Source organism: Crocuta crocuta, unplaced genomic scaffold (genome assembly GCF_008692635.1).
Source record: "Crocuta crocuta isolate KB4526 unplaced genomic scaffold, BGI_CrCroc_1.0 scaffold48, whole genome shotgun sequence".
In the NCBI taxonomy this organism is placed as follows: Eukaryota; Metazoa; Chordata; class Mammalia; order Carnivora; family Hyaenidae; genus Crocuta; species Crocuta crocuta.
The window spans coordinates 9,505,737-9,522,162 of NW_027533089.1; the positions used below are offsets into that span (position 1 = coordinate 9,505,737).

The 16,426-nt window shown below is 34.2% G+C and overlaps 1 protein-coding gene across 9 annotated transcripts in view; it reads right to left on the minus strand.

Moving 5' to 3' along the window:
* Nucleotides 1-9,843: 9,843 nt before the first annotated feature.
* The window catches only part of MTF2 (metal response element binding transcription factor 2), a 72,927-nt gene continuing 66,344 nt past the window's right edge, over nucleotides 9,844-16,426 (minus strand). For 3 of the 9 annotated variants that reach the window (XR_013330691.1, XR_013330695.1, XR_013330694.1), the window contains 7 exons: nucleotides 15,713-15,818; nucleotides 15,545-15,597; nucleotides 15,329-15,433; nucleotides 13,479-13,794; nucleotides 11,826-11,877; nucleotides 10,183-10,279; nucleotides 9,844-9,931 (listed from right to left, as the gene is read on the minus strand). Coding sequence is in view for 4 of the 9 variants with exons in the window: in XM_077746001.1 (XP_077602127.1) it covers nucleotides 10,242-10,279; nucleotides 11,826-11,877; nucleotides 13,479-13,794; nucleotides 15,329-15,433; nucleotides 15,545-15,597; nucleotides 15,713-15,818 (670 nt within the window). In the remaining 5 variants the exon portion in view is untranslated. The other 6 variants (XR_013330692.1, XM_077746001.1, XR_013330693.1 and 3 more) reach the window with 6 other exon arrangements.

Genomic DNA, 16,426 nt, shown 5'->3' on the forward strand with positions numbered 1-16,426 from the left:
AAATTGGTGGGGTGGGGGGGGGGGGGGGAAAATCTTAAAAGGTTACATACTGTATGACTGCTTTTAATGGAATATTCATAAAATTTAAAAAAATTATAGAGATGGAAAACAGATTAGTGATTGCCAGGAATGGAAGAAAGAAAGGCAATATGGTATAAAGGCAGGCTGTGGTGAACCAATTCTGTATCTTGATTGTGGTAGTTACCTAAATCTATGTATGATAAATTAACATGCAACTATATAAACACACAAATGAATGCTATTAAAATTGGTGAAATCTAAATAAACTCTGGATTATACCATCAATTTTCTAGATTTGATATTGTAGTATATCCAAGAAATTATCATTAAGGGAAACTGAGTACAGGGACTGTGTGTGTGTGTGTAACAACTTGTAAATATATATTTCAAAATAAAAATTTAAAACAAAAATGGCACAGATGAATATTACACCAGAAACAGACAGTATTAGTGTGTTGGCATATGTACATATTTCTGAATGAAGCCAGGAATGAATGAAATAATTAATTCCTTTTAAAGAAAATCAAAATATTCTGTTAAAAACATGGTCATTTTAGGTATTACTTTAATTCATAAGACTTATTAGTAGAAAGGAGAAACACCATATATGTCAGGGAGCTTAAGGAATTGAACCGGGTTGTTTTTACATGAACTATAAAAGTCAACCTTTTGCTTTTTTTTTTTTTTTAATGTTTTATTTATTTCTAGGAGAGAGAGAGAGACAGCGTGAACAGGGGAGGGTCAGAGAGAGAGGGAGCCACAGACTGAAACAGGCTCCAGGCTCTGAGCTGGCAGTCAGCACAGGGCCCGACGCGGGGCTCGAACCCACAAACCGCGAGATCATGACCTAAGCGAAAGTCGGACGCTTAACCGACTAAGCCACCCAGGCGCCCCAACCTTTTGCTTTTGGAATTCTGTAATCTAAAATACTGTCCAGAGGTTATCACTACAATAAAGTGGTTATCAGACCACCACCATGGGGAAACACCACAAATGTTGCAGAATAAGCATTCAGTGAATCTCAAAAGAGAAGCTATCCTTGACTTTTTCAAATGCTGACTTCAGTGGACAATCAGGGCATACAGATATATAGGGAAAATCCTGGACAAACAATGATTTATTCCTTCTCCCATAAAGGTGACAAAGTCTTTTTGCTGTAAAGGATCTTAGAATTAAGGCATATACAGCACATACAACTGAGAAGCAACTTATTAAGTATAATACAAACTACTATAAATTCTTAAATGCCAAAGGGACATAAATTTAAAAACAAATGTGCTAGCAATTACGTCACTATCCCTTGGACATACAGCAAAGGAGAAAAGGATGAACAAAGACCAGTTTAGGGCAACATGGAAAGATTAGAAAACAGGCAGATGGCCCATATATTATCAAAGTAGAGTATTTGATTTTTGGCACTCAAGGGAAGATCGGGATGCAATACTTATATATCCTCAAAGCATATAATACAAGTAACAATTGTCACAATATTATAGAGCAAGGCTTAATACTTTAGAGTAAGAAAAATTCGAGTAGTACTATGTCCAGTACTTTGGATAACACAAAAGCAAAGAGTTTGCCCTTTAAGATTTAGTTGATAGTATCGCTGGGAAGAAAGACTAGTATTCAGGACTCATCAACTACTCATTTTTCTCAGTCAGCTTTGTCATCCACTGCTCCAGTTTAGCCAGATCCCTCAAACTTAGGTTGTGTCCTTCTTATATGCTCTCTCTACATGTCTCTTTCAAAGCACTGACCACAATGTATCATAATTAATACACAAACCATAACTAGACTCTCATCTCTGAAGGCTGAGAATTCACTATTCTATTCACTGCACCCAGAACAATGCCTAGAACACAGAATTCGTTAATGCAAAGATGAGGCCCAGTTTCTTAAGTGAAAAGTTAAGTTGCAAAATAACATGAATGATCTTTTAGTAAAAATAAATTAGAAGTCTGTAAGTTTAAGGCCATATTTATATACCATTATCTCTGGACTGTAGAATGAAAGGATTTTCATAAAGTTTTGTGTTATATAAATTTTTTACTAAAATACTTTTATATCATAATTAGAAAATAGTAAAATTTTTTATTTTGGAGGAAAAACAGCAAGAGTTGATAAAAGATTTCCTCTCCTGTTTTTCTCATTTATTACATCCACCCTTCTGTATCAATGCCCTTTTCTTCTAAACCCCACCTTTTCCAGGATAGTCTTTGCCTCATTCATTTTAAAAATCAAACTATTTGCATATTAGGTTTTTTTCAGTATTCTTTTCACAAAACATTTTCACTTATGATTTTTATTACAATCTGCTTTTTAAGCAACACCACTTCGGAGCACAAAATGGACTTCTGAATCCACAATACAGAGTCCATCTAGAAAAAGCCCCAAAAAGTTTTCTCTTGGAAACACTTGTTAAGTGCTTTTGCTTCAAAATAAAACACAGTGGGTTCCCACTATAAATACAGATATTACTTGCTTCAACAAAACACTTTTTGTTCAGTTGACACCTTAAATCTGCTCTCAACTAATTATTTCTCTACTATGACAGCGCTTTTTTGAAAATTTTCTAGGTAACTGCCACAGCACCACCATAAAGAAACCTGAGTGTTTTAGGTCTTTGCTTAAAAGAATGATGATGAACAAGTTTTAAATAATAAAGAACACAATACGCTTCTGGGAAATGCCCAGCAGCAGCAATTAACAACTCTTCTTGTTCAGTAGTACAGTCCTACTCACTTCTTTATTTCTAAAGTTACTTTCAAGCATGAACTATTTATACCAACCAAGCCTATCTTCCTTCTTTACTGTTCTCTGAGCAGGCCTGCCCCTTTTCCATCGCTTCTATTTAATAACATTACTAGCATCCTAGGTTCTCAAAACTTAAGACCCCTTACCTGCTCAGTCATCAAGTACTATCCCCTCAGCTCCCTAATCAGACTATTACTAGCATTTCCAAGGCTTCTACTACCTCAGATTCATCTAGATGTAAATCTAGGCCTGGCACTCACACATTTCCTTCTAAATCATCCTACATACCAGTGCCAAATTAATCTCACAACACACTAAAGCATAGCACTCCCGTAACTACAGGCCCATCAGAGTCCTGATCTTGTCCAGCCTCACCCACACCATGTACTTCCCAACCCTTCTTTGTGCATCAGCTTTATGAGCTTGCTTCTACTTTCTGCACTCTGAATGTGCTATAGTGCTCCCTTCTGTACAGATTTCTGTCATTCGTGTTCCGGTTTAAAATCCTACATTAAGTCTTCCCTAATAATTTCTCTCAAATGTCCTCCACAGCTAGACCCTAGGCAAAAGTAATCTCTCCCTTCTCAAATCCTCTTGCCACTCTGACCCCTTTAAATAGCTAAACATACACATTATTCCATTCCCAGCAAAGAGAACACTAGGGGATGATAGTTACTATCTACTTTACATTTTCCTCTCAATAGTCTCCTGGAAAACAACAGACACAAGCTCAACTCCAGGCCTCTTCTTACTCTGCTCCCTCATTTTGAACTAGGCTTTTCTCTTCCTTTAGCCTATTATTTAAGCTAACCCATTCTTCCAAGTACAAACATTGCATATTTTGCAGTACAAATCATTCGTATTTCTGTTGATACATAGCACCTATTTGGATACCAGTAGTCATGTTTTCCAGTGTCGCTTAATTCTCATGTTTATGACCTACCTCAACACTGTGTCATTCTCTAAACTTTATCTCTTGAATTTAAGTCTCAACCAAAGTCCATCATCTCTAACTTATTTAATGTTGTTTCTTATCCTATTTTTGCCAGTCAAAACCCAATCCTTCTTCAAACCCAAATCCAGTAACATTCTGTTCAATGCCTCTAATGCCTCTTCAGGTTCCTACAGAACTCTGACAAATATTCTATAGTACTTACCACATCTCGATTTAAATTTATTTATATTTATGTTGGTGCCCTTCATAATTTTAAGAATTAAGACAGTGCTCCTAATACTTCATCTCTCTTCACAACAACTTGTAGGTATTCAATGAATAGGTGTTGCATTTGAGTAAACAGCACAAAATTGTTTAAAATACTATTTTTAGGGGCGCCTGGGTGGCTCAGTCAGTTAAGCGTCTGACTTTGGCTCAGGTCAGGATCTCACAGCTCGTGAGTTCGACCCCTGCGTCGGGCTCTGTGCTGACAGCTAGCTCAGAGCCTGGAGCCTGCCTTCGGATTCTGTGTCTCCCTCTCTCTCTGACCCTCCCCTGCTCACGCTCTCTCTCTCAGAAATAAATCATTAAAAAAATTTTTTAATACTATTTTTAGTAACTGAAATATACCCCACCCCACCTCCCCCCAAAAACAAAAACTCTGTAATAGTGAAGTGGGTTGAATTGTTATCTCTCCACCAACAACAGCCAAGTCCTAATCAAGTACTTGTCAATGGACCTTATTTAGAAATAGGGTGTTTGTAATTTAAGTTAAAGATCTTGAGATGAGATGATCCTGGATTTAGGGTGGGCCCTAAGTCAACAACTGTTATCTGTAAAAAGAGAGTGATTTGACAAGGGGTAAAGCTATAAAAATTGGAAGCAGGAAATGGAGTAATGTGTCTATAGCCAAAGATTGCTGGCTGCTACCAGAAGAATCAAGCTTGCCACCACCTTGACTTCAGACTCTAGCCTCTAGAACTGAGAGATAAATTGCTGCTGTTTTACGCTACCAAGCCTATGGTAAATTGTTTTGACAGCTCTAGGAAACTAATACAAACAATTCCATAGTACAACATTTTAAACCTCTAGAAAACAAAGGTTTTTTTTTTTGTTTTTTTTGTTTTTTTTTCAAAGATAAGAGCAGAGGTGCCTGGGTGGCTCAGTTAGTTAAGCATCTTGGACTCTTGATTTCAGTTCAGGTCATGATCTCATGCTTCGTGAATCAAGCCCCATGTTAGTGTCTGTGCTGACAGTGCAGAGCCTGCTTGGGATTCAATCTCCATTTCTCTCTGCTCCTCTGCTGCTTGTTCTCTCACTCTCAAAATAAATAAATATTTTCTTTAAAAAAGGGAAGAGCAATAATGAGATTCTTAGGAAATAAACAGAATTTCCTATTTTATTTAACTAAAACTACATCTAAATTTATGAATTGATTTTATTTATAAGTAAGTAGTGGCTTATCTTAAACTGAGTTCAGTGCAACTTCTCAGTATAAAATGCCCTGTCTTAAGGATACAATTTTAAAAGATGTAAAAGGAAATAAATAAATGAATGAATAAATGAATAAATAAAAGATGTAAAACCAAAGTTATACCCACATATGCTATAATAAAAAAGTCACATTATTTCTAAGGCAAATAATCATGGTGAATAGATGAAGTTCTATTTTATCACGGTATTTTCACTCTAATTTAAATCTTAATGTTCTTAATGGTGAGGGTTCATTTTCAACCCAAGATGGTAATAAGTATAGATCAATATTTTGTTCTCGATTAAAAAAAATTAACCCAGCACTTCCCTTTTTAATTCTTATGCCATGTTTCTAAGTTATCCAACTTTTGCTTTTTTAAGTCAGTCTGCTTAAGGAACACGGATAATTTTAACAAGCCTAAACCAACCAGAAAGCCCTCAGATTCCAAATCTATGTATGACTATGTATTTTACTAATTTTGCTTATCTAAGACACTGGCATTTTCCATTAGCAGATAAAATCTATTATAATAACAGGCTGACAACACACATACTTTCTCTAGAAAAGGCCCCAAAATAAATGTAAACTGTATTTTAAAGAGTATGAGCCTTGGGGTACCTGGATGGCTCAGTTGGTTAAGCATCTGACTTTTGCTCAGGTCATGGTCTCACGGATCCTGAGTTCAAGACTCATATCCAGCTCTATGCTGACAGCTCAGAGCCTGGAGCCTGCTTCAGATTCTGTCTCTCTCTCTCTCTCTCTGCCTCTCTCCTGTTCATGCTCTATCTCTTTCTCTCAAAAATAAACATTAAAAAAAAAAACATAAGGCTTTGTATTACATACTTTTTAAGTAAAAACTAAATTTTAAAATATTTTCAAATTTTTAAAAATCATTTAAAAGTAATTTTTTAAAAATCAAGAGTTTAATCCTACTAAAATATTTGAAATTATACCTTCCATAGAAAGACAATTAACAAGCACAGGTAATCTGAAATTTTGCATTTTCCTGACTTTAGCCAAGATCATAAAACAAACCAAACTTAGCCAAACATTTTTTACATGAATTTAGCAAAACAACTATTTTCTTAGAAATTATGGTCCCCTGGAGCTTGACATTTTTTTCACATTTTTAAAAAATGTTCTATTTATTTCTGAGAGAGAGAGACAGCGTGAGCAGGGGAGGGTCAGAGAGGGAGGGAGACACAGAATCCGAAGCAGGCTCCAGGCTCTGAGCTAGCTAGCTGTCAGCACAGAGCCCAACTCAGGGCTGGAACCCATTAACTGTGAGATCATGACCTGAGCCGAAGTTGGACACTCAACCAACTGAGCCACCCAGGCACTCCGACATTTTTAACTGCAGTTATTTTCAGCACTTAAAGTACTAAAAAGTTAAGTTACTAATATTAATTCTTGTACCCATTTAACCTAAAGTCATAGAAACTAGTTCATTATTGCTCTGACTGAAGTATCAACTCCTCTCTATTCCTTTAAGCTACCTTTAGGACTATTAAATATGTGCATACAATAAAACCGTGTCAATTTGGTATTCTTATATGACAAATCCACACTAGACAAAACACACAGATGGTATGAACCAATGAAAGCTAACGTCTTATTGGACAGGAAAAGCCTACTGGCTCATCTATGACTTACAGAGGCCCAGTTTTGATTCTTATGTCCCTGTTTATCACCAAATGTGTTCCAGAATGCAAGAGTAGATTTATGACTGGTCCACTGATATTTTCTGTATTGTAATTTTGCTTTTGTCTTATTCCAATTACTAGTTAATAGAAAAACAATGGTACTACATTTTCCAAGAAGTTTTTGCTATCAAGGTAATCTGAAGATCGATTAGAGAGGCACAAAATAATCAACCTACTCTAGCCTACATTACAGCCTTATCTCACTCAGCTATCAGATTTCTAAAAATCTCATACACATTATAAAATTGGAAGAAAAATAAAATGAGGAAATTATTTTGTATAATGAATATTAAGAAAAAATTGTTTAATGTTTATTTTTGAGAGGGACAGAGTGTGCGTGGAGGTGGGGCAGAGACAGGGAGACACAGAATCTGAAACAGGCTCCAGGCTCTGAGCTGTCAGCACAGATCCCAACGCACGGCTCAGACTCAGGAACGGTGGGATCATGACCTAGGCTCAAGTTGGGCGCTTAACCGACTGAGCCACCCAGGTGCCTCGGTGTAATGAATATTTAAAAACAAAACAAAACAAAAAAACCCAGCTACTTTTTCAGAGAAATCACTCCCAAAAACTCATTTAAGAATTTAAAAAAAAAAAAAAAAAAATCAGAACTGAAGGAAAAATAAAGTTTAAAATTCTCCTGGGGCGCTTGGGTGGCTTAGTCGGCTCAGCGTCCAGCTCTTGATTTCGGCTTAGGTCATAATCTCATGGTTCATGGGATAGAGCCCTGCGTTGGGCTTTGAGCAATCGACACAGATTGAGATTCTTGGAATTCCCTTTCTCTCCCTCCCTCTCTGCCTCCCCCCAGCTCACATGTGTGCATGCATGCTCTCTTAAATAAATTTTTAAAATAAATAGAATTTTATTTACTTGGTTATCTGTTTCAAAAATCCTTTGTTAAATTATTTCCATTCTACAGCAAATTAATAATGTTTTGAAGCTAGGTGGGAGAAAAGAAAGGAGGAAAGTTGCTTAATGCATTGTTAAATAAATGTGGTTTATAAACATGGGCACTGCCACATAATATATGTATAAGGCAGATGAGTATAATATAAAAGCACTACCTAGCCTAAGGTTTTATGAATAAAGACACATTCCCCTACCCCCATCTAGACCCCTAAGAGTATCATCATATTACAGCAACATACAATAAATGTTTATAATCTCAGTAATTAAAAAAAGGTTAACATACTAAAAATAGTGTTTTAAAAACATTACTTAATACACTCTAGAAAAATCTTTAATAAAGTGGCATTTTAAATATTTCAGGTCTCATTTAATGGTTTGAAAGTTGCTTACAAGCTACAGTTTATAAAGAGGTATCAAGAATGAGTTTCTAAGGGCGCCTGGGTGGCTCAGTTGATTAAACGTCCGACTTTGGCTCAGGTTATGATCTCACGGTTCGTGGATTCGAGCTCCGTGTCAGGCTCTGTGCTGAGAGCTAGCTCAGACCCCGGAGCCTGCTTCAGATTCTGTGTCTCCCTCTCTCTCTGACCCTCCCCTGCTCACGCTGCCTCTCTCTCAGAAATTAAACATTTAAAAAAAAATTTTTTTTAAAAGGAGTTTCTAATGATATAATTCTTCACTGAAAATTTACATGCAAAGATAAACAGTAACAGAGAAAGACTAAGATTCTAGGTTATGCAAAATTCTAACACAAAAATATGGACTTGTTATAGATCTGCTCCTGGATTCTGGAAAAGATTTGGTGATAAAGGAAAACAAGAAACAAGCTATGCCTCCACAAGTCTTGTATGAGGTGATAGGCTTTCCCTTCCAAAACCCTCTCTAATAAACCCATCTCCTTAAACTTCCATTTCTCTTCAAGGAAAAGTTTAACTTCACAGATATATAAGGAAGTTTCATATATCTGCAAAAGAGGCCCAAATTCTCAGAAAATCTTGTTTTTCTAAATTCCGTATACGCAAAATTTCTTCACATTCCACTAATTCTGCATTCTAGGAAATCCTGTAAAGGAGAAATTTCCTAACATTCCACTAACAGCATTAAAGTTGTAATATATAAGAGGCCAATTATTAATCTAAACAACATTAATTATAATCCTTCACTAAGTATGTATTAATTTATACTAGATGTTGAAGTTGAATTTACAACCTCATTTCGAGTAACTGTTAATTTACCTATATAAATTGTTATATACTTTAAAGTTACATATGCAAATTAATTTATGGAAAACATAGTATTAATGTAATCAATATTAATTTATCTTTTTAAAAGACATTCAAAAAGATATTTCTCTGGCAAAAGTAAAACATTCAAAAAACTTGATTTCTTAAAAGAATTGTTTTTGGTGAGCTTATTACTTTTAACTTCTGCTCAATATGAAAAACGTGACTAGCTGTTAGATATTCATTCAGATATTGTCAACATTTTTTCAAAATTTTCAGCACTTGACATAATTAATGATGGGTTGAATAAACTTGGTAGAACTCAGTAACAAATATAAACTAGTCTCCCCAAACCTAGGCCATACACAAAAGCACTAAGGATCAAACATAAATATACACAAGGGAGTCAGCAAAAGCTAATAGGCATGTGCATACCACCTCTCACACTATAACTTCAAGAATAACAAAGTTCTCCAAAACAGTCATTTGGCACAGTTTTGCAGCACCAATCTAGCATATTACTTTTCCTATGTTCCACGAACTCAATGTCAGTGCTACTCCTGTGATACTTAAGAAAATTCAATGACAGTAATTAAACACTTAAGGAGTAAGATTTTTGTTTGGTAGAGTTGAGTTTTGAAGGGTCACAAATTATGATCTAAAAAATTTTTTGCCCCCCATGAACCAATCTGTGTCAGTTTTGAGACTGTATATCCCTCACTGTGAAAGCATGAAAAGAAAAAGAAAATTGAATACCTTTTCGTAAATACAAGGAACAAAAATTAGACTAATGATTTTGAACACGATATATTTTTGTTTTATCCAATAAGTACATCTTATCATCTATGAAGATTTTGTTCATTTGCTTAAATCCAGTAAAATCTTCTTGAATGAGACATCACATTCCTTGAAGATGCTGCAAAAATGAGGAATTATTATTACTAAGCATCCAATTTCAATACTCATCATCTCCAACAGAGAAAATCCAAGAAGAGCAAGCAAAGAAGGATTTTGTTGGGTAGAAGTGAGGGAAGGAGGAAAAATAGAGTGAGCTAGTTAATTTGCAATCTTATTCTAACTTTAAATATAAAGATAGTATATAATATTTTGATCTATTAGCCCCAAGACATTCTGATATAACTTAAGAATTACAAATACTATACTTACTCCCAATCTATTTGTTATTCAGAGAGCCAATCAGTTTGCTTTCATAGCTTCTCCCATCTCTAAATTTTTATCAGTCCGACATGTGGTTTCTTAACTGCTATTAATTAGAAAAGAATCCATGATCAGATAAAATTCTCACTTTACATTTTACTGTCAAGTTTTTATTTTCCTGAGGAAAGAAGATGACTGATCAACTGCCACAGAAATGCTCAAAGGAGACTTTTAGGAGTGTATATTCATAGAAGTACTCAAATATAACTTAAAGAGGAAATCTTCCCCACATTAAACAGGGCATTTTTTAACTACTTCCCAAAGTTGCACGGACATGTTGCTTTGTCATCACATCCTCAACTCTAGAACCACATTATACAACAGTCTGCTGTTAACTATGCAAGTCAGATCATACTCCAACCAAAACCTAATGGCCCCAAAGAATTAGTTCTACCCCCAATACTGAGAATAGAAATCTTCTGAACATATATATATATATAAACATGTACAGTTGGACATAACTTGCAAAATATAAGGGAAGAGAGACCCTCAACTCACACATCAGTGAACATTCACTTGTTAAACATTTAGTAACAACAGATGACTAGCAAGATTTGACATTAGAATTTATAGAATAATTCTGATAAGCTCATATTTTGATCTAGTTAGATGTTAGAATCCATACTTATCATTTATTATCAGAGTATTTTTAAAAATGTATGTTCTGAATAAAAATGTTAATTAAAATTAGTAAGGCATACTATTTTTATATTTTTTCTATAGCCTAGGAGCCAAGCTTTTTAGGGGGAAAAAAACCCCAAAATCCTTTGATACAAACCCTGACACCTTCTATATAAGGGGAAAAAAAACCCATAGTTGAAAAGTCTGAATTTTTTTGAGTTTTAGGGACAAGGCAGATAGAGGGAGATATAATGTCTTTCAAGTAGGAAGTATACAAGCTGGCTATACAGTTTATTTTTTAAAGGATCGTTTTTAGATGAACATGCAATCATTATTATTTGAGGGACAAGAGGAAAATGAAAGCCAAGTTTTCAGAAGGCTTAATTCAAATGAACATATTTACAATGAAGTGGAACAATCTTTAGCTCCCTGGCTAAATAAAAGCAGTCATCTACTGCATCAGTGTGTATTTTCAAGCAAATACAGAAGCAAAACTCATTAGCTCTTTAAAAAATACACACATTTAATGTTGGTCTATTTTAATTCTAAGTAAAGCAATTCCAAAAATACAAACTGAACATCAGAGCCATGTGAACCACCATGATAAAATAAAACAGACATTCACAATAATTACGTCTAAAGACAGTTCAGCTTAATAAATCATCTTCAATGTATACTAAAGAAAGAGTTACTAAAAATACTGCTGGTGTTCAGTTAGAATTAAAGGACTTTGGGGAAAATGAAATAATATGATACAGGTGGAGTGAATAAGGTTACACGGGATTTACATTTTCCATTACCCCTAGATATAAACAAACATTCAAAATCAACACAAACTCTGTGTGTTATTCAAAATATTGCAGCTGCAGGAAAGGCAACTTTAAATTAATAGCTAGGGGAAAATCAAGTTTTGGTGGAGGTAAACAGAAGTGACAGTTTTTAATTTGCACTTTTGTAAAGCTCATTTATACCTGGCCAACCAGGAACCAAATGCAGGACAACGAAGTTCTCTGCTTCTTTTGGCTATAATGTGACAAGAAAAAGTCATCTTTTGAAGATGTTTAAAGAAATAAAGCAACTTTCTTTATAAACAGTCAAATAATCAATCAATGGAATAAATAAGTACTAACCCACATTTTTACCACTCTGTAACCACTACACTTTACATATTTTTCATTTTGGCGGCAAATTCCCCAATTTTTAGGCTAAAATCCACCAATCACTTTTAAGAGTAAAATGAATAGCCACCAAAATAAGAATATTCTTCTGTTTACTCTTTGGCTAAAAAAGAAAACAAACAAACAAAACAAAACAAAAAGAAACAGAAGACAACTCTAACACTGGTGATAAAAGAAACTGTTTTTTTACATGTAAAATAAAGTTATCAATTTAAATCTTGGTACATTTTATAAAAACAAGAGGTAATGTTGTAATAAAACAGCAGTAACCTTGTCAGGCAACACACTGTTTGTTAACCCTGTGCAATAAAATACTTTGTTCATACTACACTTATTCAACATGACTAACAGTTACTACAGACATTTCAGGAATCTTCACGGGACTCCTATAGACTTACTGTTAAAACTGAGAGACATTTACAATCATAATGTGCCATGAAAACTTGAAAATGTTACTTCTAATAGGAGATAATGTTCATATTATTTGAATTGGTTTTAGGTACTGAACAGCTGAGTTACAAGGACTGAAAGTGAAAAGCGTTCTAAAAGCCCATGAACACTGTTGTTCACACCCTTCTTCAGAACACACTAAACTTTAAACTTGTTTGACACATTTCTCTTCATACATAGCAAGCAACAGCACCCAATAAAAGCCTGAGAAGAAATGCTGCTGTGTAAATACTGCAACTATTCCTGAAAAAAGAATTATGGGATATATACTCCAAAGCTGCCCATTCCCATAATTTGTATTGCATAGGTCACATAATCACACACATATATATACACACATGTGTACATATATGCACATGCAAAGAATATATTAAGACGACAATGAAGTCTAGTCACAGAGCAATTTACAGGCTCAATATATTTTTTACACTTTGCGTGAAAGAAAATTTCAATATTTTACAGTCTTTTAGTAGGCATTATATACACTGCACTTTATGAAATCTGAAAGGTATTGAAATAAATTTTTTCCAACATTTTGGTAACAAAACAGACAACGCTTCTCCGTATACTTGTGCTACCTATCTACACCATCTGTTTGATCTGATAACCACTAATCACAAAAACTGACTCAATGGAATAATTAGAAAAATTATCTAACACCATGCATGGATTTGAATCATTTTTAATATCCTATCCTAGAAACATTCTACAAATCTTAAGATTTAAAAAATTAAGTCTCTGTTCCGATTTTTAAAAGATATCTTTTTATGACAATATCCATAACATTGACAGGTACATGTTAAGGCTAGTATCATCTCCTTTTGTGGATTTTTTTTTGATTTTTTTTTTTTTTTTTTTTTTTTAAGAAAGATAGTAAAAGCCAGACTCCTTTAGGGCTTTGAACTGTACCTACAGAAAATGAGAGTGCAGTGAACATAATGTTCAGTCCTACAGTCAGGATGCAGTTGCTCCTTCCCATTCCACAAGATACTGCACCTTTCCATCAAGCGTCACCCGACGAGCCAGTACTCGGTATTTTTCACCACATGCTATTCTACCTGCAGCACCAAAATAACTGGTAATGGAGTTTTTTAGATGATTCAGTTGCAACTCCTGATCTGCTAAGTTATTCAAAATCTCTGTGTTGAGTTCATCAAACTGGTAATCTTCTTTGCCTTCATCATCTTTTACAATTTCTGAGTTCTGAGTCTGGAGTGCTCTTCTTGGAAGACGACCCCTTCTTCTCCGTAAATGTGGTATTGCAGCAGGCCAAGATCTTCCTGTACGAGTTCTTTTTCTGGAGTCAGATAATCTATGGAACAAAAAAAAGGCCATAATTGTCTACTGAGTTTAGGAAGCATTCTTTGCCCAAACAATGTGTTCTCAGATTTTTTTTTTCTATCATACTACTCTAAGTATATACCCTTGGTGACATAAACATCAGCCAAACCAAAACAATACATGCTATTTTTATAAATGGATGATCACTCGCCTTCATTAGACTCCATCACCTTCTTGGGCTGACTTTTGAAGAGCTTTTCTTCCTTAACAATGTACTATTAAGCTTAAAAGAATCAGAGGAAGTTTTTAATTACGAGGCCAATGAGACAAATTCTTACCAAGAAGAGGCCCTATTCATTAGTCAGATATTTTCAACAGGCTTATCATTAAAAAGAAGACAGTTCATTCACTCATTCAATGCAGCAAATATTTAATAAGCACCTACTAGAAATACAACATTGCTTCATGTGCTAAAAAGATGTAAAACTAGAATAAATGTTCTCTTATTACCAGTTCTAGGCCTAGTGAAATAATGTAATGAACTGGAATAAGCATAAACTAGAAATCAGGGTACCTTGAATCTAGCTCTGTGATATTGGCCAAATTCAAATCTCTAATCCTCTGTATTCTCTTCTGTGAAGAGATTAAGTGAAGGGGCTGAACTAGATAATCTCTGAGGTCCTTTTCAGATCAGGAATTCAATGATTTTACAATCTTTTAACAAGAGAGAATACGGCGTTAACAGTTAAATTCAGAGACTTTATAATCATACTGCCTGACTCAACATCCCAGCTCCGTTATGCCTGTTAATGACCATGCTTGTTTCTTAAAACACTCTTAGTTTCAGTTTCTTTATCTTTATGATAGGAGTAACAGAACTCAAAAGACTGTTTTAGGAATTTTAAAGGCAATGTATGTGAGAAGATTAGCACAATGCTTGGTAAGAGGCCAAAAATAGTTCAATTATTATTCATAATCCATTTTAAAAAATGGATTATTTTAAAGCAGTTTTTGAACTGTGAACAAAAATTAAATTAAGGGAAATAAAAAACTTGTAAGCTCATAGCTCTGACCCAAAGGAAACTAACTTTTCATACCTGATACATCATGCTTTAGGAAAGATACCCTTCTGAAGAATTAGGTTAAATAAAATGTTAGAGAAGCCTGCTACTGATAGAAATCCTGAGTTTAAAATCCTCATAGTAACAAAAGTATTTACATGCCTGATTCAGATATTTAAAAAAAAAAAAGTATTCCTAAAGCAAAGTACACCTAAATATTAGAAGCATAAAAAGGTCTCAAGGAAAAGACCACAGCCTATTAACACCAGTATACCTCTCCTGTATAGAGCAAAATCTCCTAACAAATTTTTAATGTTTGAGCTCTGAAAAGCAAAAAATTTCAGATGAATATTAACAAGCTAAGGAATCTAAATATAGATTGCTTCTCAAATGCTGAAAGACAGATTTATATTTAACTTTCAATTGCTAAAAATGTATTTAATCACTACGACAAAAAATAATCTAGGAAAAAATTAATAAGAAATAAGAATATAAAATATCTACCCATAATGCCTGGAAATGCTAGACGAGGTAGTTTCTTTTGTACTGGAAGCACCCGTGAAATCCACATCTGAGGTATTGGATGAATGTGCAGTTCCCTCAGTTCTCCTAAGACAAAAAAATTTAAATGGTATAACGACTATATTACATAACAATAGAAATATTCATTTCCCCCCAAAAGATAATTCAGAGGATAGGAGAAAATAATTTTCTATTTACCCTATAGAACAAGGTAAATCCAAGGTAGGATTCTCTGAAATTGATTCCTTATCCTGGAAAATAAAAAATAACATACTTTATGATTCTTAAGTAAACTGAAAAGATACTCATTTCTCACTTAATTTCAGGCATCTTTCCTCTTTGAGAGCATATACCAACACATCTTACCAAAGGTGGCTCAGCAGTTTTCTGAATCATTTTTCTTGTATATGGGCCAGGTGGACGACCTACAGATTTTTTCTTTCCTTTTTTATCTATGCCATTGCTTACTTCCCTGAAACATAAAATCATTATGTATTTAAACTCTGCATAAAGAAAACAAAAAGACAATGGATAATATACACTGGCTTAGCTCCATTTATGTAATGATTAGGTTATACTTATTTTTATATTAATAGTAATAAAAAACCGAAAAAATTAAATGTAAGTTGAATTTACAAGTTTAGTCAAATACATACAGATAATATTCCAATTTAAATAAACATTTCTTGACTTAGATATTATTTACATATGAAAGGTTTAAGTGAAAAAGTTTTCTCTTTACCATAATTCTGAAAAATACATATAATCTCAAAGTTAATAAGCAAAAACAAAACCAGACTACTATGCTGGAAGGAAGATTTCCAAACCTCCAAGAGTTCTATTATCTAGTCTAGGTTGTTCTATGCAGGTACTTGAGGGAGTATTTCAAGAATTTACTACTAAAAGTAATTATGAATTTAGTCGTTACCCACATGGAGCCAGGAAGTATCTATATTTAAATATAGTGGCTATAAATACAGGTTGCTTTAGAAATAAATATATATATTCTTGAATTATATTAATCAAAAGAGAATAAAGCCCCGGGTGGCAGAATACAGAAGAAGGAATCCTTTATATTAG